This window comes from Mauremys mutica, chromosome 1, assembly GCF_020497125.1.
Source record: "Mauremys mutica isolate MM-2020 ecotype Southern chromosome 1, ASM2049712v1, whole genome shotgun sequence".
In the NCBI taxonomy this organism is placed as follows: Eukaryota; Metazoa; Chordata; order Testudines; family Geoemydidae; genus Mauremys; species Mauremys mutica.
In genome coordinates, this window is record NC_059072.1 from 57,914,976 (window position 1) to 57,941,090 (window position 26,115).

Sequence of the window (26,115 nt, forward strand, 5' to 3'; positions counted from 1 at the left end):
AATTAGAGGAAGCACTGGTTGTATTGGCTATGAATGAAGACAACACTAAATTCTCTTATCTGCTTTCTTTCTCTTTAGAATTTCCAGTTACATTCTGATTATAGTACTTTTAGATGATGCTAAACAATAGAGAACACGGGGTGTTTTTTTCAAATCATACAGGTGATATAGCTTGTACTGCTGACAGTTTAAAAAATATATCAATACTCTTTGATCCTGCATGGCAGTGCAGATATTTTGGTATTCTGTAGACCAGAGGTGGGCAAACTACGGCCTGCGGGCCACATCCGGCCAGTAGGCCCTTCCTGCCCAGCCCCTGAACTCCTGGCCTGGAAGGCTAGCTCCTGATCCCTCCCCCGCTGTTCCCTCTCCCCCGCAGCCTCAGCACGCTGTGCCACCAGCGCAATGCTCTGGGCAGCTGGGCAGCGCAGCTGCAGAGCCCGGCCTGACCCAGTACTCTGTGCTGCACTGTGGCGCAGCTGGCTCCAGCCAGGTGGCGCGGCTGTAGCGCCACCAGCCGCCGGTGCTCCAGGCAGTGTGGTAAGGGGGCAGGGAGCAGGGGGGGTTGGATAGAGGGCAGAGGAGTTCGAGGTGTGGATAGGGGTCGGGGCGGTCAGAGGGCAGGGAACGGGGGTTGAATGTGGGCAAGAGTCCCAGAGGGCAGTCTGGAAGGAGTGGGGGTTGGATGGGGCAGCGGGGGGAAGTCGGGGTGGAGGTTCCAGTGCCGGTCAGGGGCCAAGGAGTGGGGGTGGGGGTGGATGGAGTGGTGGTGGATGGGGGGCTGTCAGGGAACAGGGAGGTTGGATGGGGCAGGAGTCAGGGGGCGAGAAGTGGCGGGGGAGGGGCCAGGCCACACCTGGGTGTTTGTGGAGGCACAGCCTCCCCTAACCGGCCCTCCATACAATTTCCGAAACCCGATGCGGCCCTCAGGCCAAAAAGTTTGCCCGCCCCTGCTGTAGACAGTTGTTGCTGTCTCCATTTGCTGTCACAAAGGAACTATTTTCCAACTTTTCTGGGCCCACATAGAGAATCTCAAAGAAATAAAAATTACCAGTTAAGGAAAATATCCTTTTTTTTTGGTTGGCTGTGCTTTTGTGGAGGTCCTTCAGGAACCACACATTGCTTCACTCTCTGGGAATTTATTGATATTGCCTGGAGCATTGACCAGAGCCTTGGTTGTTCGAGGACAACATGAGGCCTTCACACGGCTTGCCTTCAGGGATGAATGTTCTGCCTCTGTAGCATTCCTAGTCTCTTATGATCCTGGTAGCTCAGGGTAAGGTGGTTCTATATCTCTGATTTTCCTGTGTATTGCAGTACATCTAGATTACCAGATCAGTCCGAAAAACTTATTTTGGCTTGTCAGGTCAGCAAATTTTTGATGGAAACCTTTGATAGAGAATGAGTATGCAATGCTAAACTATATCTGACTTTTGATCTAAAGTTTAAAAGGTATGGTTTTGAAGCTTTTAAATATATAATTTATTTAACTGATAGACACAGTTGGGTGGGGTGAGCAGATGATTAAAGATTATATGGCAGTGAGGAACTGAGCTGTTAATTTCCAGACATTCTAACATTTGTGGGTTTTATGTAGTTTTTTTTTCCTTTTTAAAGTTGTAGAATTTTGTAGAGAATATAAAAAGTTGTTCTGGGGACTTCATTGAAACACATTTTCAATCTGAAGTTTTCTCAGATAAGTTTTTGGTTTGTGAATATGTTATTAAGTCTTGCATATCATACATGTAAATAATAATCTCAACAGGATGTTATGTGATCAGTTTTTGCCATCTAAGTGCTTTTTCTTGTACTAACTTTGGGCATTGAGGTTTACATTGTGAAAGATAAAATTACGTTGTATTGAGGAGGTGTTTGTTAGGAGAGCACATTAAATATTTTAAATTAGCAGCATTGTTATTGATTGTCCAAAATCCTTTACTCAGCCAGAGAATAGCATTTCAGCCCTTTAAAAAGAAATGTCCATGTTGCAGCACGTTTCATCATTTATTTTTCTTTCTCCGTTTTTAGGTTGAATGCACATTTTGAGGTGAATTCAGATTGCTCAGTCTCTCGAGCAGAAATGTACTCTGAATACCTCTCAACCTGCAGTAAATTAGCTCGAGGTGGAATCCTAACATCAACTGGATTTTATAAATGTCTTCGGTAAGGTGAAGAGTCTATAGAAGAATAAACAGGAGATTGTGGATGCCTAATGCTAATCTGCAACTTCAGACTTATTTAGGGAAATACCTACTCTCAAATGAGTTTTAAAGACTGCTCTGATCTGTTAGCATTTGGAATTTTAAGTTTAAAAAAAAAAAGTTTGATAGTTCAATGCAATTATTTTGTTCTTTTTTTACGACTTTGTTAGAGCTTGCTGTATGTGTTTGGCCATATATTTCTTCCACTTCTAGCTTTTGAGGGTTACAGTTTTCATTTCTCTTGTCCAAAATCTTGGAAATGCTAATTCTGGTGAACCTTTCAGTCCCCATGGAGGTAGCCTTCTAAAAAAAGCATCTTAGCATTTCACTCTGGCTGCATCTCTGCAGAAACAGGGATAGATGCTGTCACAAAATATTAGCCATTGAAAAAAACTCTTCTGTTTGAAAAATAGAATGGAGACTTCCCATGCCCATTCCTTCTCTTTTTGGCAGAGTGAATATGTAATCCTGACTGACTAACATGAGTATTTGACTACTTAACTTTGGTAAATATGTTTGTCTTTGTCCTCTGTGTGTATAGAGCAGAGTTGATGTGCTAAAAATTGAAAAGAAAGAAAAAAAATAATACTGTGAAAGGTTTGAATTTTTGTTATGTATATAGCTGTATGTTTGTGTTTGGCAGAACTGTCTTTCCAAATCACACAGTGAAGAGAGTAGAGGATCCAAATAACAATGGGCAGGCGCATATACATGTAGTAGGAGTTAAAAGGAGAGCTATACCACTTCCCATTCAGATGTACTATCAGCAACAACCAACTTCTTCTACCCCTGTCGTCCGGGTTGATTCTATTCCTGATGTATCTCCGTCTCCTTCACCAGCAGGTTCTTTATCTTTTACATTATATTTTATATGGCATCCATTTTTGTTGCTTCTGAAACTACAGTAGAACAAAGTAAACTCCAGTGAAAAGAAGTTTTGAGAAACTAGTTATTTCATTTTTTTTGTTTAATGCTTTATAGTGCTGGATGATAGTGTTGCTAAGTAGTATCTGGGTAGATATTGCCTAGCATTTGACACCTAAGCCCTAAATTTGCATGTCACCAGACAAGCCACTCTGATGTCCACTACTAATCCGGACATGCTATAGTTGAGTTTAGAAACTACTTCACTTGGCTGTAATGATAATTTCAAATTTGGGATTTTTGATTCTTTATATTTGTGTGTTTGCTTTGGTTTGGATTTTTGTGTTGAGACTTCTGATTTTTTTTATTTTATTTGGGTCAACAGGAATCCCACATGGACCACAAAGTGTAGGAAACCATTTTCAGAGGATCCCAGTTAACAACCAATCTTCAAATCTGACAGCAACACAGATGTCTTTTCCAATTCAAGGTGTTCACACTGTGGCACAGACTGTTTCTAGAATTCCACAAAATCCTTCAGTTCACACACAGCAGCAACAAAATGCTACAGTGACTGTCATTCAGAATAAAACTCCAATTTCCTGTGAGGTAGTCAAGGCCACAGTAATACAGAGCTCGGTTTCCCAATCTGCAGTTCCTGTTACTATTGCTGTAGGTGGAGCAGCACAAGCTTCTAATCAAAATCACAGCAGTACAGGACCACAACCATCTGTTGCTGTTGTCAGTTCTCAGACATTGCTTCACCACCAACCTGTAATTCAACAACAGTCTCCACTACATGCAGTGGTACCAGGACAGATACCTTCAGGCACTCCTGTTACGGTAATTCAACAAGCTGTACCTCAGGGTCATATATTTGGCAGAGTACAGAACCTACCAGCATGCACTTCAGCAGTTTCACAGGGTCAACAGTTAATCACTACATCGTCACAACCTTTGCAAACTTCATCTCAGCAGCCCTCTGCTGGTAACCAGCAACAAGACACAGTCATCATAGCACCCCAACAATATGTCACGACCTCTGCATCCAATATTGTTTCTGCCACTACAGTACAGAATTTCCAAGTTGCAGCTGGGCAGGTGGTTACTATTGCTGGTGTCCAAAATCCACAAACTTCTAGGGTAGGGTTTCAGAATATTGCGCCAAAGCCTCTACCTTCTCAGCAAGTCCCATCTACAGTGGTACAACAACCCATGCAGCAGCAGCAGCAGCCACCATCCCAACAAAGTGTAGTGATTGTAAGCCAGCCAACTCAGCAAGGTCAAACATATGCACCAGCCATTCACCAAATCGTGCTAACTAATCCAGCTTCTCTTCCAGCTGGTCAAACTGTCCAGTTGACTGGACAACCAAACATAACTCCATCTTCCTCACCATCTCCTGGACCAGTTACAAATAACCAGGTTCCTACAGTAATGTCATCTCCATCTACTACTCAGTCACAAGGACCCCCTCCTACTGTCAGTCAAATGCTTTCCGTGAAGAGGCAGCAACAGCAGCAACATTCACCTGCACCATCACAACAACAGGTACAAGTACAAGTCCAGCAACAACAACCGGTACAAATGCAAGTTCAGCCACAGCAACCTAATGCAGGAGTTGGTCAGCCTTCCTCTGGTGAATCTAGTCTGATCAAACAGCTGCTTCTTCCAAAACGAGGCCCTTCAACTCCTGGTGGTAAGCTTATACTCCCAGCTCCACAGATTCCTCCACCTAACAATGCAAGAGCTCCTAGCCCTCAGGTGGTTTATCAGGTGGCCAATAACCAAGCACCAAGTTTTGGAGTTCAAGGACAGTCTCCAGCTCAGCAGCTATTGGTTGGACAGCAAAATGTTCAGCTGGTCCAGAGTGCAATCCAGCCCCAAGGGGCAGTACAAACAGTACCCATTTCTAATCTACAAATATTGCCAGGCCAGTTGATCTCAAATAGCCCAGCAACCATTTTCCAAGGGACTTCTGGCAACCAGGTTACCATAACAGTTGTGCCAAATACTAGTTTTGCTACTGCAACTGTGAGTCAGGGAAATACAACTCAGCTCATTGCTCCAGCAGGAATCTCAATGAGTGGAACACAGACAGGAGTTGGGCTTCAGGTGCAAACACTTCCAGCTACTCAAGCACCTCCAACTGGACAATCACCATGTGCTGCTGCTCCTCCATTCAAAGGTGATAAAATTATTTGCCAAAAGGAGGAAGAAGCAAAGGAAGCAACAGGTTTACACGTTCATGAACGTAAAATTGAAGTTATGGAAAATCCCTCTTGCCGAAGAGGAGCTGCGAACACCAGTAATGGGGATGCAAAGGAAAATGAAATGCAGGTGGGAAGTCTTTTAAATGGGAGAAAGTATAATGACTCCAGTCTACCTCCTTCTAACTCAGGGAAAACTCAAAATGAGGCCAATCAGTGCTCACAAGTCAGTAATGGGCCATCATTAGAATTGGGTGAGAATGGAGCTCCTGGAAAGCAGAACTTTGAACAAATGGACACACAGGAAATTAAAAGTGATTTGAAGAAGCCCCTAGTTAATGGAATCTGTGATTTTGATAAAGGAGATGGCTCTCATTTGAGCAAAAACATTCCAAATCACAAAACTTCCAATCATGTAGGAAATGGTGAGATCTCTCCAGTGGAACAAGGGAATTCAAATGTCACGCAGCAAGAGACTGCCAAAGGTGATCAAGGGGAAAGGATTTCTAATGGGCCTGTATTAACTTTGAGTAGTTCACCTGTTGTAAGCGGTACACAGGAAGCTGCAAAACTGTTAACCCAGCAACTTAGTGGTATCAACACTGATTTATCTAATGGACCTTTAGCTTCAAGTTTGAATTCAGATGTGCCTCAGCAACGCCCAAGTGTAGTTGTCTCACCACATTCTACAGCCTCTGTTATACAGGGGCATCAAATCGTAGCAGTTCCACACTCAGGACCTAGAGTGTCCCAGTCTACCCTGTCATCTGAAGTTCGGTCTACTAATGGCACAGCAGAATGCAAAACTGTAAAGAGGCCAGCAGAAGATAATGATAGGGAAACTGTTCCAGGAATTCCAAATAAAGTAGGAGTTAGAATTGTTACAATCAGTGACCCCAACAATGCCGGTTGCAGTGCAACTATGGTTGCTGTGCCAGCTGGAGCGGATCCAAGCACTGTAGCTAAAGTAGCAATAGAAAGCGCTGTTCAGCAAAAGCAGCAGCATCCAACAACATATATACAAAGCATGGTCACACAGGTAGGTTAAGCAAACTTTTTGTGTTTTATTTTACCAAATATGATTTGTAAAAGAAACAGATATGTCAAAATGTAAATTTGCTATTCTGATATTATCCCCCATGTGGGATTTAAAATCTTCATAAAATCATTGTTTTTGCTCCCACTTAAGTTGTTCTGATACTTCTCATTCTGTTTTTGATGCCAGTAATAGTAGTATAGTTTAAATTTATTTAAAAGGATTAAAGTCTAACAGGTTGCAACTTGATTATGCATCAAGGGAAAACTCCTTGTGTTTACTTTTCTGTTATTTAATTGTTTTGTTATTTTGAAGGTTAAAAATAGTCCCTTGTATTTTAGAATCTTAAAATTATTTGTTTTATCATTTCCCGCTCTCAAAGTTGTCGATACCGTGCCTCCTCACTTAGAATAGGTGTTCTATTAGGTGGCAGTCTCTACTTTTGTGTAATGTTTTATATTTTGTTCTTACGCATTTTATTAGTAGCTCACATAAGTATATTTCTGAGGAGTGAATTTCAAATGATTTTTCTGTATAGATATTATAAAATGTCTCAGTTGATTATACTTCTACCATGATCTTTGAGCTTACTGAAATAAGTTCATTTTTGGGTTTGCAGATCTGTGAAGGATAATAAATGTTTCAGTTTAGGTTTACTCCAGTCAATCGAAAATATTGTTTGTCCATTGGTCAAAAAGGATGCTATTTATTTCCACCATAGGTTCTGATCCTGCAGTCATATCTGATGGACTCTACACAGGCATAAGCATCTGTTGCATAGATCAGCTTGGAGGATAGGGGCTTTGGTTTCTTTTTGAGATTAAATTTTATTTACCTTTATAAGTGCGAGCTTCCTCGTACCTCACCACCAGCTTAGGCTGTAGTATGTGTCCATTCTTAATATGACATTTAGCACCTACTGTCCTATTGTAAATAGGATTATTCCAGTTTGTATAGCTCAGTACCATTTTCCAGGAAAATTCCTGATCATATTCAAAATTATTACATTCTCTAGAGTTATTTTAGCACAGCATATAGTCAGATATCCCTTAATTTCATGTAAGGAGAATTCATTTTAAGAAACTGTTTCATATTCTGAATTAGAGCAAAAGAGATATCAACTAATTTGAGGGTGGTAAGAGGAAGACAGATTATGAGGGGCGGGAATCAGAGAAATCTTTGTTTGGGTTAGTGTTCTTAGGCGTTGAGTTAAGAAACTTTTATTACACTGCTACCCTGCTATAACGCTACCTGATATAACATGGGTTTGCATATAGCACAGTAGCAACGGGGCTCCAGTGGCACTTTAAGGATCCAGGGCTCCGGCTGTTGCAGGGAGCCTAGGGCCATTTAAATAACCGCTGGAGCCCTGCCACTGCTACCCCAGGGCTCGGGCAGCGCTTTAAAGGGTCCAGGGCTCTGACTGCTGTGGGGCGCCCCGGGCCCTTTAAGTCACCGCCGGAGCTGTGGCAGCGGGGCTGGGCTGGCGATTTAAAGGGCCCGGGCTCCCCGCAGCGGCCGGAGCCCGGACCTCTTTAAATGGCCGCCGGAGTCCTGCTGCTGCTACCCCGGGGCTGCGGCAGTGGGGCTCAGCTGGTGATTTAAAGGGCCCGGGCTCCGTGCAGCGGCCGGAGCCTGGAGCTCTTTAAATCACCGCCGGAGACCTGCCCCTGCAGCAGCGAGGCCTGCCGGCAATTTAAAGGGCCATGGGCTGCTGTGGGGAGCCCCGGGCCCTTTAAATCACCGCTGCAGCCCTGCCACCACTACCCCGATATCACTTTTAACGCGGTAGGAATTTTTGGCTCCCCACAACCGCGTTATATCGGGATAGCGGTGTACTTGATACTCATTCATTTTCAGTATTTAGTAGATGTAGATTATGGACACAAACAGAGCTCCACTTAGGAGCTGATGCCTGATTCATCAAGGTGGTACTCCTGCACTTTCATCAAGTTAGACTTCTACTGAAATCTGTCTGATGCCTTAACTCTTTACCTGAAGAGATTTCTTGTCTAAAGATGAATAATTTTCTTTTGACTGTGAGAACACATGCTACTTTGTGAAAAATTTGCAAATCTAAATGAAAGTCAAAGATGTACATTATTCTGATTGACACATGATCTTTGATTTGAATAAAAGTTGTTTGACAACAAAAGAAAATTGCCAATGTGCAGCATAAGGGTTCACAAGATTTTGGTAGGTAATATCTTTTCCCTAAAATGGATACATCAGCTATGCATTGCTTAGAGTACAGAGTGTGGGTGGTTTTTGGTGTTTGTGCAGTTTGGGTTTTTTTGAATAACCTCATTAAAGATCCTATGTATATAGAAAATGGTAGAAGTGTCTTATCAAGGATTGACCTGATTGTTTTTAACTAAAATAATTGACTGTGGATATTTATTCCCTAGACACATAGCTGATCTGAATTAGAAAATGTTTCTCAGAGCTGTTAACAGACAGTCGTTCTTTCAGATGTTGAGGAAGAGAGTGAGAGAAAAATATGTAGGATTTTTTTTCTATTTGAAATATATTACCTGTGGTTCTGCCATACTACTGCCATAGACTAAAAAGAACCCCAAACCCATCCTTTCTTGAGGTAGTTTTTATTCTTATGCCTCATTCTTAAGGCTAATATTTTGTCACAGATATTTTTAGTAAAAGTCACAGGCAATAATGAAAAATTCACAGAAGCCTGTGACCTGTCCCTGACTTTTACTAAAAATATCCATGACAAAAGGGAGAGCCTGGGCAGCTGCGGGTAGGCTGAGAGCTCCAGCGGCCCTCTCTGCTGGCAGCCCTGAGTTGCGGGGGGCCCACAGTGCCTCCCGGGGCAGCAGGAGAGCAGCCAGGAGCTCTGGGGGTCCCCTCTGGCACGGAGGCGGAGATCTCTGGGGGACCACCCTGTCACCTGCGGAAGTGGCTGGGAGCTGCAGGGATCCCCCCTCCCATCCACGGAGGGAGAGAGCTGCTGGGGTTCCCCCCTGCCACTCGGGGTGACCAGGAGGCCTGGGGGTCGCCCTGGATGCCCACGGAGGCGGAGAGCTGCAGGATCCCCAGTGCTGCCCACAGGGGCGGCCTGGAGCTGCGGGGGGGTCCGCCTGCTGGCACTGGCTGAAGTCACGGAGGTCTTTGGAAGTCACAGATTTTGTGACCTCTGTGACTAAATCTCAGCCTTACTCATTTTCATTTCCCCATTATTCCCTACTGCATTTCTCCTCCTTTTACAGAATCATACTGTCAAACGCTTTGTCAAGTGAGATAAAGGAACACACAGAACTTCCACTGAGGCTTCTATTAGTTAGTTTGGTTGATAAACAAAGAAACTCAAAAGATGATTTGCTAAAAAGAGGCTAAAATAGAGAAAGAACACGTTAAAAATTACTTAGACAAGTTAGATGTCTTCAAGTCACCAGGATCTGATGAAATACATCCTAGCATACTCAAGAAGGTGACTGAAGAGATATCTGAGCCATTAGTGTTTATCTTTGAAGAGTCTTGGAAGATGAGATTCCAGAGCACTGGAAAAGGGCAAATATAGTGCCCATCTATAAAAAGAGAAATAAGGACAACCTGAAAAATTACAGACCAGTCAGCTTAACTTCTGTACCTGGAAAAATAATGGAGCAAATAATTAAGCAATCAATTTGCAAACACCTAGAACAGGCCTGCACAGCTCTTAAAGCGGTGAGGGCTGTATGTTGTGCAGGCCTGACCTAGAAGATAAGGTAACAATCCACAAGGATTTGTCAAAAACAAATTGTATCAAACCAACCAAACAGCTTTCTTGTTACATGGTAATAAGCATTGTGGATAGGGGGAAAGCGTTAGACATGGTATATCTTGACTTTAGTAAGGGTTTTGATACTGTTGTGCATGACCTTCTCATAAACAAACTAGGGAAATACAAACTAGATGGAGCTACTATAAGGTGGGTGCATAACTGTTTGGAAAACTGTTTCCAGAGAATAGTTATCAGTGGTTCACGGTCAAACTTGAAGGGCATATCGAGTGGGGTCCCACAGGGATCAGTTCTGGGTCCAGTTGGAGGTGCTTTGGAGGATAGGATTAAAATTCAAAATGATCTGGATAAACTGGAGAAATGGTCTGAAGTAAATAGGATGAAATTCAATAAGGACAAATGCAAAGTACTCCACTTAGGAAGGAATAATCAGTTGCACACATAGTAAATGGGAAATGATTGCCTAGGAAGGAGTACTACAGAAACGGATCTAGGGCAGTGGTTCTCAAACTAGGGCTGCCGCTTGTTCAGGGAAAGCCCCTGGCGTGCCGGGTCGGTTTGTTTACCTGCCGCATCCACAGTTTCGGGCGATCGCGGCTCCCCGCTCCAGGCCAATGGGGGCTGCAGGAAGCGGCGCAGGCTGAGGGATGTGCTGGCCACCCTTCCTGCAGCCCCATTGGCCTGGAGCGACGAACTGTGGCCAGTGGGAGCCGCTATCGGCCGAACCTGCAGACGTGGCAGGTAAACAAACCAGCCCAGCCCGCCAGGGGCTTTCCCTGAACAAGCGGCGGCCCTAGTTTGAGAACCACTGATCTAGGGGACAGAGTAGATCACAAGCTAAATATGAGTCAACAGTGTAACACTATTGCAAAAAAGGCAACATTATTCTGGGATGTATTAGCAGAAGTGTTGTAAGCAAGACACAAGAAGTAATTCTTCTGTTCTACTCTGCACTGATTAGTCCTAAAATGGGGTATTGTGTCTAGTTCTGGGTGCCTCATTTCAGGAAAGATGTGGACAAAATGGAAAAAGTCCAGAGAAGATTAACAAAAATAATTACAGGTCTAGAAAACATGACCTATGAAGGAGAAGCAGACAAGCGGCCCGGGCCACAGGGACATGCTGGCCGCTGCTTCCTGCAGCTCCCATTGGCCAGGAATGGTGAACCGCAGCCCGTGGGAGCTGCGGCAGGCCGTGCCTGCAGACCGAAGGTTGCCAACCCTTGTTCTAGGCTTTACAGTGACACACAGAGTGACAATCTTGGAATCTTATTATATAGATATAGGATTGGATTTTGTATTTAAATATCGTGTTTAGTGGATTGTCTCAAACAGGAGCATGTGACACATGTCATTGTTTAAAGGTGATTCTCTCTATTAGCATCTGCATTTAGCTAGTCCTAGGTGTAGCCTGAAGGGAGGAGGGAGCTGGCATCTTACTTTGGTGGCTTTCTCTCCCTTTATTTACACGTTTTCTGTTTATGGGTTGTTACTTCCCTGAGGCATTGTGCTGGACTGGTGCACGAAGAAAGAAAAATTAATGAGTAATTACATACTACTATTTTTTTCCAAGCTCCCACAAAACATCTGTTGAACATGACCAAGTTGGTTTGTCCCAACTGGCTTCATAGAAATGCTCTAATGTCGTGCCAGATGCCTAGATGTGAGACAATTACACTTAACTGCCTATCTGGCTTTTTAAAAAAATCAGTCCCTCCCTCACCATCACCACCCCCTCATAAACAGACACTTCCATTTTTCTTAAGGCAGCCCACCTGTAGCATCCTTGTGTGGGAAGCAGGCTGCTAAAATTGTGAGCAGGAGTATAAACATTGGCTCCAATCTTCCACTGATCAGTAGGCTGAGTTTCCATGCACCAGAAAGCAAGTGCATAGCCCCAGGAGGCATAATTCATTCCTATTCGCAGAGCAAATGAACTGCTCAGCTGGAGCTACTAAAATACAGAAGCTCTTCATTTGGTTGTCATTCACTCCTGAGGCACACTGATGCAATTAGATTTGAACTTCAATAATTTTCTATAATTAATGAGAAAATTTATTTTAATGCCTATCCCCCTACCCAAACCCTCCCTCATATCCTCCAAAATCCTGCTGTTTTTATTTTCCACATGTAAGCTACCTGTGATAAACATAATATTTTGAGAACATAAAATTTTCAAAATCGCTAAGTAACTTAGGCTCCTAAGTCCTATGACTTTGTCTGGTAAATGACAGAGGTGTTTTTGAAAATTTTAATCATATTAACTATTCACTGTACAAATAGTGGTACACACAAACACACAGACGTGTGACAGTCACAGCATGCGTGTGTGTGTGTATCTATATATTATTAGGGAACAGAAGTGTAGAGTAAGGCCCTGATCTTGAAAATAGCTCTATATGAGAACAGGGGTCCCCCATATGGAGCTGCGTGCAGGACTGGGCCTCAGTTATTATATCTCAATAGATCATGTATTCCATTTTGTAAAATTTAATCGTTACCAGTTTTACCAGTTCACTGTGTACCAGCCGTTTTGTTTTTTCCTTACCTTTACTCCAGCTTATTGTTCTACTTACACACATCATCTACAGGGTTTGCACTTGTATAGCTTCACTGGTGGCTCAAAACCCAGTATAGACCGTTTGACTAGAGTAGTCATTTTAAAAGTGAGGTGTTTTGGTAGGGTAGACTGCTGGATTTTGCAGATGACGGGTCCTGTGTGTTTGTGCTTACATTTTTATCTAAAACTGAAATGTAAAGGATAGTAGGCGGCCTTATTTCAAAGATGGTATTTACCAATTTTAACAGAGTTGCCTGAGGTTGAGTAACATTGAAATATGAGCATTGAGACATGGATTGCAGCATGAATTAAATGAATATAATTTTTATGCAGTGTAGTTGTAGCTGTGTTGGTCTCAGGATATTAGAAGAAGGGCTCTGTAAGCTCAAAAACTTGTCTCTCTCACCAACAGAAGTTGGCCAATCAAAGATATTTCCTCCACCTTGTCTCTGTCCTATGCTTTATATTAAGGGTGTCAGTTAATCGCAGTTAATTCACGTGATTAACTTAAAAATTAATCACAATTAAATAAATTAACTGCGCTTGTAACAATAGAATACCAATTGAAATTTATTAAATATTTTTGGATATTTTACAACATTTTCAATGTTGATTTCAATTACAACACAGAATACAAAGTGCACAGTGCTCACTTTATATTATTTTTATTACAAATATATGTACTGTAAAATGACAAACAAAAGAAATAGTATTTTTCAATTCACCTCATACAAATACTGAAGTGCATAAAGTGTAACTTATAAATGCAGATTTTTTTGCTTACATAACTGCAATCAAAAACAAAACAGTGTAAAACTTTAGAGCCTACAAGTCCATTCAGTCCTACTTTTTATTCTGCCAATCGCTAAGACAAATAAGTTTGTTTACATTGACGGGAGATACTGCTGCCTGCTTCTTATTTACAACGTCACCTAAAAGTACCCATTGCTACAGTCACACCTTCACTTTGCAGTGTAGACATACTGCTTCTGCTGGCATTTTGGAAGTACTGCCCCCTACAAGAAATGATTTCAAGAATTTGGGCATGCCACTGTTGTGTTCTTTATTACAGACTGAACAGGTAGTGAGGTCTACAGTTACAGTTGCCCAACACTTTCCATTATAAGATGCTGTTTTCATTTGCTTATAACTTTGCCAAACTTCAGAAGTTTGGGCTGAAATTTTCCATTTGAGGTGTTAGTTTCAGGCAGATTTTTGTAAAATTTCTGGTAGATCCCTTCAGCCATTTCTTATAATGAAATGAAGGGGGGAATATAGTTATGTTTAAAAAATTGTTAAACCTGTTTGTTGGCGAGCTCTAATGCTTTTGTGCTTTGGAGCAGGTCTTAAAATTTGTCAGGAGAGATTATTCTGGCGTCAGGGATGTGCCTTTTGTCATCCCCATGAAACTGCCAACATTTGGCCAAGTTATAGTTTGCTGAAAAATCTCAGTTCACACATACTCAGTAGATTTTTGTTAGAATTTGACAGCTACATTCTCCAATGATTCCATCTGCAATGACCATGCTCCATCTCTTTACCGCTCCTTTGTGCTGACCAGACTCTCACATATACTATCTCTACATATACATCCCTGGGCTGTAGGAGCTGCTGTGTCACCAGGCATAAGAACTGAGAGTAGGGAGACTCTTTCCAGTGCTTTTAGTTCTCCCCTGGTGGTAGCCAAGCAGCATGGAGAAGGAGGAAGTTGCCTGAAGGAATGCAGAGACATGAGGAGCAGAATGGGGGCGGGAGGCGGGGGAGGGGAAGAGATGCAGGGCAGAGGGACAGCAACAGGAATTCAGAGGGAGTATAGGAACCTAAGAGCAGGAGGCAGAAGATGCGGGGGATGACAGCAGAAGCAGAGTGAATAGGAAGGGTAGGAGCTGGGAAGGGGAGAGGATAAGAGAAGAGTGTGGGAGGGCAGAAGCCACACAATGGGGAGGATAGGGATGGAGTCAGGAGCCAGGCAGGGATGGGGGAAGGGAGGGAAGATGATCAGGAGCCAGTGGGTTAGCAGCTGTTGGTGGTGGAAGGGTGCTAGGAACAGAAGGGTCTGTAACCATTAGAGAACACTCCTCTGTAAAACCTGGAATAGAACCCAGAATTCTAGAGTGTCTACATTCCTGATGATCTAGCAAATAGCTGTGAAACCCACTGCCAAAGTGTGTGTTAGGTCCACATAGAAGATAGCCTTCTAGTGCTACCATATACTCCATGAGCTCAAGTGGTAGAGTTCTGTATTGTTTATATAAAGGTCCCAGCCCTGCTGGTGACCTATTTGGGGATTCAGTATGGTTCCACAGGATTAAATTTATGTTTTTCAGTTTTTTTAAACTTGGGAAATTACAGTTAAAAATATGTTAAAAGAATATTAAGGGTGCGATGTCAAGCAACAAACAAGATGGGGACTTACAGACAAGTGTCCTTCATTACAGAACCCTGACTTATTCTCAAAGCACTCTCTGTCCTGTATATTGAATGAAGCAGGGGTCCTGTGGAAAAATGTAATTGTGTAATTAAAGACTGTATCATAACCCATATGCACAAGGGGGGAAAATTAAGGTTGCATGGGCAATCTAACTTTTGAGTGTTTGATTTTGCAATCTTAATTTTCTTTTACTGTTGTTTAATGTCATTCCTATAGTGTCCACTTGAATTTTCCTACAACATAAGGTGTTTTGTGAGGATTCATTGTTTAGTGCTTGTAAAATAGCTTTGCAATCCTAAGATGAAAACCGTTGTATAATTTCAAAGTTATTCTTATTTATGAATAGTTGGACATCAATTCCTCTTCTTCAGGCAGCAGCAGACGTATTTTTTTAACTCATGGACCATAGGCGCTACATACATTTCATAATGTTTTTCTAAGCTTTCCCCTTCCTGTCTTTCATGGTTTGCAAATTTCTTTTTGTTTTACTGTTTTGGCAATTCCAATAGTGCTTACCTATGGTTTTCCAGAGTTGGTATTTCCTGAGTAACTGATGAGTACTCTATATGGTACCTGTAAGAAATAGCAGAGAAAACCATATAAGTATAGTGTACAAATGAAACACGTTTAAATAGTTTGTTGATTTCAGTTCCCATAACACTAATCTAGAAATACTGAGGAATGATGTTGAAAAGACTTAAGCAAAGTATTGTACATAATTTTTTAAGGTGACTTGAAAATGAAAAGAAAAAATTGACCCTTACCCTTTTTCTCTTCCATGATGCACAAATTGCTAAGGAAGAGTACAAAAGAATAGCGCAGGCATGTACTAACAAAATCAGAAAGTCTAAAGCACAAAATGAGTTAGATCTAGCAAGGACATAAAAGGCAATCAGAAGAGGTTCCTTAAATACATTAAGAGTAAAAAAAAGACGAAGGAAAGCGTACACTCTCTGCTGAGCGGGGTAGGAGAGCTGATGCATCAAGAAAGCTGATGTTTTTAAGCCTATTTTGCTTCAGTTTTCTCTGAAAGGTTAATGCTGTCCAGATACTCAACTACAAGTAATATTAACAACAACGCAGAAGGAATGCAAGCCAAAATAGGGAAAGAACAGGCTAAAGAATATTTAGATCAGTTAGATTTATTCAGGTTGTCAGGGCTTGATGAAATTCATCCTTGGGTATTTAAGTAACTAGCAGAAGCAATCTTGAACCATTAGTAATTATCTTTGAGAACTGCTGGAGGACAGGTGAGATCCCAAAAGACTAGGGAAGAAAAACATAGTACCTATCTTTATAAAAGGGGAAACACACAGGATCCGGGGTATTATAGACCAGCCAACCTAACTTTGATACCTAGAAAAATACTGGAACAAATTATTAAACAATCCATTTGTAAGTACCTGGAGGATAATAGGGTTATAAAGAATAGCCAGCATGGATTTGGCAAGGACAGAACATGTCGAACCAATCTAATTTCCTTCTTTGACTGGATTACTGGCCTAGTAGATGAGAGGAAACAGAAGATGTGATATATCTTGATTTTAGTAAGGCTTTTGACACAGTCCCACATGACATTCTCATAAACTAAGGAAATGTGGTGTAAATGAAATGATTATAAGGTAAGCGCGCAAGTGGTTGAAAGACCATACCTGGGGTAGTTATCAGTAGTTTGCTGCCAAACATGGAGTCGCGCAGAGATCAGTCTTGAGTCTGGTACTGTTCAATATTTGCATTAATGACTTGGCTAATGGAGTGGAGAGTGAGTTTGTAAATGTTGTAGATGACACCAAGCTGGAGAGGGTTGCAAGCACTTTGAAGGGCAGGATTAGAATTCAAAATGACTTTGACAAATTGGAGAATTGGTCTGAAATCAACAAGATGAAATTTCATCAAGACAATGCAGAATACTTCACTTGTGAAAAATCAAATGCACAACTACAAAATGGGGAATAACTGGCTAGGTGGTGGTATTGCTGAAAAGGTTCTAGGGGTTATGAATATGATTCAGCAATGTGATACAGCTGCCAAAAAGGCTAATATCATTATGGAGTGTATAAACAGGAGTGTTGTATGTAAGTCACATGCAGTAAATGTCCTGCTCTGCTCAGCGTTCAGCAGGCCTCAGCTGGAGTACTGTGTCCAGTTCTGGGCATCACACTTTAGGAAAGATGTGCACAAATTGGAGAGAGTCCAGAGGAAAGCAACACAAATGATGAATGTTGTAGAAAACCTGGCCTATGGTGAAAGGTTAAAAAAACTGAGCGTCTTTAGCCTTGAGAAAGGAAGACTGAGAGGGGATCCTGGTAACAGTTTTCAAATATGTTAAGGTCTGTAACAAAGAGGATGTGATCAATTGTTCTCCAGGTCCACTGAAGGTTGGACAATAAGTAATGGGCTTAATATGCCCCATAGAAGATTTAGGTTGATAGTGGAGGAAACTTTCTACCTATACAGGTAGTTATGCTCTGGAAATAGGCTTCCAAGGAAGGCTGTGGCATCCCTGTCATTGAAGGATTTTAAAAACTGGCTGTCAGGGATGGTCTAGTTTAGGTGGGCCTGCCACAGCACAGGAGACTGGAATTGATGACTTCTTTAGTAGTGGAAGAGACCTCCATTTCTCTGATTCTGTGTATAAAGGGAAGCCTGAAAGGTGGGTTTATTTGGGCCTTTTACACACACTACTGTTTTTGGTTTTTAACCTTAGGAAAATTAGGAGTGTCAGGTTTTTATTTTTTGAGGAGTTCTTATTGAAGGTCATAGATATGTATCATGAGCTCTTTTAGCCTTAAATTAAACAAATAAATTGTTGAATTTCTGTTGTTCAGTGGCTCTAATATCTTTGGTGTCATCATCTTACTAGTGCTCCAGTTGTCCAGAGACTTGTAGGAAAAATAGTATGGGAAGACCTGTATTTCAGATGTAAGCAACATACGGGGGGAAAACACACTCTTTTTTGAGGGTAAGGGGATCCACATTTCATCCTTTCTTTTTATATCATAAAGAACCAAAAAGGCTCATACCGAGTTTTAAAAGGGACCTGTAAAGGGTAAAAAGATCATTTTTTGCTCATTTTTAAAAACAGTCCCTTGAAACATTGGGGGATGGAGGGTGGGTTTCCATACTGAAATGGTTTTACTTCCTCATAAAGCACATCGTTATGTTATATGGCTGGTCAGGAATGCTAGGCTTCTAGCAGTCTCTATAACGGTACACAAGCTAATTTTTTACAGGAACTCAAAGAATCTTTGCTCATGTGGAGTCCATGAGAAAGTCCTTTAGTTCTCCATACACTAACAAAATCACACTGGGTCATTTTACATTTGAGAGAGAATGAGTGAGTGGTTGAGATTTTCAAAAGTGGTAGTAACTTTTGATGCCTCATTTTTTACATATCTACTTACTGACTTGTGTATTGAATCCTCTGTGAAAGGGTTCAGTTTAGGTGTTTTAGGTGTATTGAATTAGTGAATGATATTCCTTGTAAGCAGAACAGAAAAGGTCTAAAATATGTGACAAGTGTCCAAAAAATTGTGTAACTCATACTTTAAACTACGCTCTCAAATAATTAATAACATGACTCTTCACTATAAAGTTACTATTCCTGTATAGTTATTGTTAATGTGCATGTTTTGTTTATTGCTAAAGGTCAAAAATTACTTTTTAAAATGCTGCCTGTGTAGATGCTGCAGAAGTAACAAAATATTGTGTTCCTCTGATTCATAATTCAGTATTTGAATTTGTGCTTAAATTACAGCAATTAAGATATCAGAAGAATCTGTACAAAACATAATTCAAGGGTTATCAAATAATATTTTCCTCTAGTTTCACTATTATATATGTTACCACTTACTCAAAGTTCAGTGGGTTAAAATCTAAAACTTCATTGTTAATAAAGTGTAATATAAAAAGCAACAGAATAAACTGGAAAGTGTGTGTTCTTATCTTCTAGTATGTTGTTTTAACTCTTTGTGTTTGAAACTTTTCTACAGAGCACATCTGTGACACCGGTACCAACAATGCAAGTACAGGGCCAGCAGATCAATTTGCAGCCTTCTTCATACCCAACACCAAGTCAACATGGCGAGCAAGTGAAAAAACCTGGACAGAACTTCATGTGTCTGTGGCAATCTTGTAAAAAGTAAATAGCTCTTTTATTTAACAACGATTTACTAACATATTACAGAAGCTCTTATTTGGAATGTGATCCCTGAAAGTACTAACTGTTCTCTTTCCTGAAATATCTCTACATGGTATCAGTCATCTGATAAGAGAAGAGAATATTAAAATTTTATATTATTAAATATTTAAAAATTGCTTTTTATCTAAAGTTACTTCAGTGAAGACTAAAATATTTGTATGTAGTTATGTAAGTCACAATAACTATATTCCATAATTTTTCTGCATTACAAATATAGGAACAGTTACTACTTTCTTGTTATACAGCTAGTTTTGAAACATGAAATGTGTTCCTGATTTTTCCAGTTTTGCAAGAGGTGTGTACCTTTTGTGTCCTAGCCAAACTCCTGTTTGGATTATGATTAATTTATTAATTGAGTACTATGGGGATTCACGAGCAATTAAATGAGACAAATCTCTGACTCAAGTTACTTACACCCTGTAATAGACAACACAGCAAGGAATGGTTTTAAAAACAAAACAAGAGTGAGGAAGAAGGGCATGCTTGGATGAGCATTATAGAAGTGTAAGATCATAAGCATATTGCTACACATGCTTCTTGAGAGTTCTTTTTAAAATAATATATCAGATTTAGGTCAATGTCTGGAGTAAATACGGGGTGAAGGCTGTGATTGAAAGTGTAATGGCGACTTGGAAGGAAAGAAGAGGGATTGCATACCACAGGGTCGTGAAGGAACTGGCAGTGTCATGAGCAAAGGTGTGAGAGCACACTTAGGAGACAAAGGGAGCATCAAGGGAGCAGAACTGATTTGTCAGAGTGTAGGGTACGCTCAGGGGAGTAGCATGTAACTAGGGATGAGACGTTAGCAGGTGGAATTGGGATGACTCTGAAGGTAAAGATGAGGCATATGAATTTGATATGGAGGAATGCTGAAAGCTAGTTACTGTCTACCAAAAATGTCCATGGTGACTTCAGGTTGATATTAGCGAGACAGGGTGGGTGAGATAATATCTTTTATTGGATCAACTTCTGTTGGTGAAAGAGACAAGCGTTTGAACTTACACAAAGCTCTTCTTTGATGTGGTATTCTTAATTTTCTTCTCTAAGACATGATCAAAACCCATTGAAATAAATGGAAAGACATCAAATGGGTTCTGGATCAGTCCTCTGAATAGTACTTTGTTCTTATGTGCAGTTAAATAACTGCCATGTTTCCACCTCACAGGTGACTGTGTTGATTGGTAGGTGATATAATTCCTGTACTTAAAAAGCTTTTGAAGGCCTTTGAGATCCTTTAGAATGACAGGTACTATATAAATGTAAGATAATATTATGGACCATTATATAAAGATGAACTCAAATTATCTTAGAAATGTCTTCTCTTTTTTTTTTCCCCCTAACAATAAATATATCTATGGAGCCATGCTCCTCTGCTCATATGATCTTGAATGAATGGCATACAGGATCCTTATTAATTACTTGATTAGCAAAGACTTTCTTTTTAAAAAAAGCTCTGCTATTCAGTCTGGGTTGCATATACTACGAGTACAGTATGCTTCGATGAGTAATACTTTGTTCCTTTTTTTACCATGGTGTTTGCAGGAGCCATACATCCACAAATTTGTTTCTCAAACATTATCGTCATTCTGGTAGCTTTTCACTGTTAAAATTGACCTTTAGTGTCTACTTTGTTTAAATATATGTTTTGCTATATTTAGTGTTAGGTTATATTTGATTTATTTATTTTATTGAACAGATCTTTCTCTTGTATCTGTGGTTTTTATTATGAGTTTTTGGGTGTGGTCCTGCAGTTTCCAAAGGTCCTCTAAAGTGCATTGGAAGATATAACCGATACTATTACTTTGAGTGGCTCTGCATCTTTACACTTGTGGGTTCTGTGTCACCTTGTGGTGCCTTATGGTAGAACCTTGCTCCCAGCAGTGTCTGTTAGAGCACTCTCATAACCCCAACCTGTCCTTTTATCATCTCCCAAAGTCTTGAGAGCAAAGATATATAAGGGACTGAGCACCCTTTACCACCCCAGTTCCTTCCAACCACATGCATGGACGGAAGTGAACCACTCCAGTATCTTTGGATCCAGAGTCTTTTCTCCTTGATGTTTGTTTATTGGGGTTAGTTAGTTAGCTTCATGTAGTTTGTTTGGTTTTTTTGTAGGTCGGGGTTATAGCGGAACCAAAGCTGAAGAAGTCAGGTTTTAAATGATGTGCATCATGCCCAGATGTCTTCCCAGTGTCAGATGTCCATGTGCCTCAGGTGCCTGGGAGAAGGCAACTCTCCTTCTGCCTGTTCCATCTGTTGTATCTTTATGCCCAGGGCCTGCAAGGATAGGCAGACTTGTCTACAGGTCCTGCCACTTAAGGAGGCCATTGAGGCCAGACCCTGTGGATCAGGATGGTTTTGGGATCCAGGGTCCAAGAGACCTCCAACTCCTTCCTTTCATTAACCTAAGGGAGTTTTACTCCCAGTCCTCTTATTTTTTGGCTATTCAAAAGCACCAAAGTTACCACAGCCGCCTTCTTATCAGTCATCATAAGAGAAGGCATTTTAAGTTGTAGTCTAAATCCAAACAGCCTGCCATCTCTGTGATATCCTTGTTGCAAAACACCAGACTGCAGATTTGATGGGACGTTCAAGAGTCAATAACCATCCAGTCAGGATCTTTCTACCCTTTTGTTTGGAGGCAGGCTAGCTCATTTTTATCGGCACTTGGAGACAAGTTACATCGGACCAATGGTTTCTAGAAATGATATAAAAGGGCTATGACATACAATTGGAGAAACCACCCCCTAAAAATTCCACCCGCCTCTCCGTTTTCAGGGACCATTTTCACAAGGATATTCTTCTTTCAGAAATAAATAATTGCTTCTGACGAGCAGTTGAAAAGGTGCCAGAACATCTCCGAGGTTAGCGGGTTTATTCACAGTATTTTCTGGTACAGAAGAAAGATGGTTGGAGGGGTTCATGTGGTCTTGAATTTAAGGAACCTGCACAAGTACATTTGGAAATTTTGGTTCCATATGTTAACCTCTGCCTCCATAATCCTTACCTTTCCTTTTAGATTTGTTCGCGACTCTTGATTTAAAGTATGCATATTTCACATTTCAGTAAGTCTCATTCATAGCAAAAACCTTGAATGCGTGGTGGCAGGATGCCATTTCCAATACAAAGTGCTGCCATTTGCCCCCTCAACAGCACCCTGAGTATATACAAAATGCCTCTCTGTGGTAGCAGCTCATCTGAGAAGACAAGATATTTTTGCTTACGTTTATTTGAACGATTAGCTATAGAAGGCCACTGTGTACAAGGACCTGTTAAGCAATATTGCTGTTACAACCAAACTATTCTTGGACCTGGGTCTTCTCATTAATACCGCAAAATCAAATCTATGCCAGACTCAGAAAATTCTGTTAATAGGGAGGGCCTTTGGACCAGAGGACTGGGTTCTGAGTTTGAGGGAGTGTATTTGCGATGCTCAGGAGTATCCAACTCGAAAAATAATCTTTTTTTTTCTGGGTCTCATGGCGACAACTACATATGTGACTCCTTTTGCCCATCTGAGAATGAGGCCTCTATAGCATTGGATGTCTCACGTTTATGTTCAAGTCGGGAAAGTTTGTACTTGTGGGTCATTATACCTCTAAACATCTTACTTTCCTTGGAGTGGTGGTTTATTAATTCGAATGTCTTCAGAGACATTCTGATATCTGAATCATCTGGCTGTTCGAGGACATTGTCTCATCATGAGAAGATTCTGCAAATCAATGTCTTGGAGTTGAGAGCCATTCATCTAGCCCTCAGATCATTCCTTTTTTGTGTGCAGGGAACAGTGGTGCAATTTAGTAATGGGCAGTACTTCTGCAATGTGTTATGTCAACAAGCAGAGGAGTGCTCACTCTCCTCCTTTTTGTGCAGAAGCAATAAGGTTATAGGATTGTTGCATCCTCCACAGTGTGTTTTCAGTGGCCCTGCATTTGGCAAGAGAGCAGTGTGACTGCAGACCATCTCAGCAGACACTGTCTCAGATGTATGGGTGGTCTCTGAAGAACCAGTTGGCTCGTGACATATTTGCTGGATGGGGTCAACCAGATGTGGACCTGTTTGCAAGAAGGTTCAACAAGAAGTGTCACCTCTTCTGCTCCAGAGATGGCAGGGAAAGCCAGTATCTGTCAGATGTTTTGCTTTTTCCCTGTTCCATTGATCCAGCAAGTGGTAAGGAAAATGCATCAGAATAGAAAGAGGATGATTCTTATTATCTCAGCTTTGCTGCACCAGCAATTGTAGATCGATCTTCTCCAACTGTTCGGTGGAGTCTTCATGCATCTTCCTCTGTCACCAGATCTGTTGTCTCAGCAGGAAGGGAGGATTCTTCATCTGGACCTACAGTCCCTCCATCTGACGGCATGGGTGATTGGACTTTGAGTCTATCTGATCTTCAGTAGTCTTGTTTCTTGGCTGGTCAAAATATGCTGATTAATACTGGGAAGCAGTGAACCAGACAATGTTACCGGTCAAAATGGCCCAGATTTGTGACTTGGATGACTGGCAAGGGCAGTTCTTCTGCTTCAGCATCCATATTCTGTGTTCTGTAATATTTGATGTTTTTAAAGTCTGAAGGGTTATGTAATTCATCTAAGGATTCATTTGGCAGCCATTTCTGCCTATCATATTTTAGTTGACGGTAGATCATTGTTTGTACATAATACTATTAAGATGTTTATGAAGGGCTTGTCTAATATGTATCCTCCGTTGAGAGAGCCTATCCCTTCTTGGCATTTCAGTTTGGTTCTAGCCAGGCTGATGAAGCCACCCTTTGAACCTTTTGCTGAGTGTTCTTCACATTATTTTATTTATTAAAATGGCTTTAATTGTTGCTATAACATCTGCCAGAAAGATGAATGAACAGAATGCTCTTATGGCTAATTCTCCCTAAAGATAAGGTTGTTCATTGACTTGATCCCAGGTTTTTGACAAAGATGGTTTCTGATTTTCATGTCAACCAGTCCATCAATTTGCTGCCCCTCCCTCTGACCACATTCTAATAAGGATGAATTGGCTTTGCCTACTTTAGGTGCAAGGAGTGCCCTGGCTTCTTATTTAGACATAACTAAAAGTTTTCATAAATCTACCTTCTGTGCGCCATCATTTTATGTACCTTTATTATATTCCTTCTGATTAATTTTCTTCCTAAACTAAAGAGTTCCCATCTTTTTCAGCTCTCTTCATACAGAAGTCTTTCCATGCCTTTAATCATTTTCACCACACTGTTTCCACTCTATATTTTTGGAGATAAGGTGAAGAGAACTAAGAACTAAGCTGAGGGAATTTATATGGAATTTTAATCTTTTTATAGAGTGATATTCTTCTTCAAGTAGTGTCCCTTGCCAACGACTTCCCTTTTCATTATCAGGGTCAGAAAGTGGACATGGTTTCCTGCCGCTCTTCTCACCTGCCAAGTTTCACTATTGACATCAGGCATATCATCTTCCTGATCCACAGCCCCCTTGGTTGGTCAGCCATGATACCAACCACTGGGTTCCTTCCCATTGCAATGGCCATACTCAGATCTCTGGCAGGCAGGCTGTGACCTACTAGCAGCCGAGGAGGCACCCTCCTTCAGTTGCTACCTCGAGAGCTTCTGAATCCCCATAGCAGGCAAGGGAGGAACTGGAGGCTGAAGTTGAGGAGGAAGTTACTTATCAAGCCCACTTCTCGTTGTTAACACCAGATGAGACAGTGGTGCCACCTCTGCCATCTATGGCAGCTGACTTTAAACTGTTTCAGGACCTGGCACAGAGGGTGGCAGAAGTTTTACAAATACCGCAGGCTGGTGGACATTTTACATTCTTGCACCTCGTCCAGAAGCTGTACAGAGTCCTAGCTGTGGTGGCTGCTCACCTGAGAAGACAAGTAATCCAGGCATATCCCTACTTAGATGACTGGCTGGTATGAGGGAAATCCTCTCTCTCTCTCTCTCTCCCCCTCCCCCGGTAAGTGACTGACTCACTTCAAAAGACACTAAATACCTTTGCCATGCTCGAAATTCAGGTCAACAGAGAAAAATCCACTTCGACCCAGACTCAGAACACACACTTTATCAGGGCACTGTTGGATTCTAGGTTGCAGAAGAATGTACCTGCCTCAACAGAGGTTTCAGACTAAGTTCATCCTCTTCAACCAACTTTAGACTCATCCCAGCATACTGGTAAGGACCCACCTCACTCTTAGGGCATATGTTGGCATTCATGTATGTGGCCCAGTATGCTAACCTTCACCTTCGGCCCATGCAAGGGTAGTTAAAATCACTGTATCTACCAAACAGACAAAGTATGTACCAGGCGGTCACAATTCCTCGAGAAACACTGTCCTCATTAGATTGGTTGATGAATCCAACTCACGCTGTTCAGCACAGCACCTTTTTCAGTGCCTCTATCAACAAAGATTCTAATTATGCATGCATCCTTTCAGGAGTGGGGAGAACATCTCAACCACCTAAAGATTAAGGGAAGTGGTTTCCACAGGAGTCCACCCTACACATAAATGTTCTGGAACTCAGAGCTGTCTGACTGGCATGCAGGGCTTTCCTGCCTCTCATCCAAGGTTGATGATACATATGCTGACAGACAACACCCCAACAATGCACTCCATCAACAGGCAAGGGAGGCCCAGAACCTATCCCCTCTGCCAGGAAGATGTACTTCTCTGGGACTGGTGCATCTGTCATCACTTTAATCTGATAGCACTATACCTCTCTGGCCTGAAAAACACACTTGTGGACCTCCTAGTACAGACTTCTTCAGAATCTCATTCCTGGTGGAGATTCCTGCTGGTGGACCTATTTGAAACATGTCACAGCAGCAAGTGCCCACCGTTCTGTCTCGGGAGGAGCAAGCCCATGTTCCTTCTCAGATCCATT

General features: G+C 41.5%; 1 protein-coding gene across 1 annotated transcript in view; it reads left to right on the top strand.

Annotated features, from left to right (window-relative positions):
* The window catches only part of ARID2 (AT-rich interaction domain 2), a 146,495-nt gene that overhangs the window by 103,286 nt on the left and 17,094 nt on the right, over positions 1 to 26,115 (top strand). Inside the window, exons 13-16 of the mRNA XM_045032493.1 lie at positions 2,029 to 2,163; positions 2,845 to 3,044; positions 3,451 to 6,314; positions 19,033 to 19,181. Of these exons, the coding sequence (XP_044888428.1) occupies positions 2,029 to 2,163; positions 2,845 to 3,044; positions 3,451 to 6,314; positions 19,033 to 19,181 (3,348 nt within the window). The remainder of the gene's footprint in view (positions 1 to 2,028; positions 2,164 to 2,844; positions 3,045 to 3,450; positions 6,315 to 19,032; positions 19,182 to 26,115) is intronic.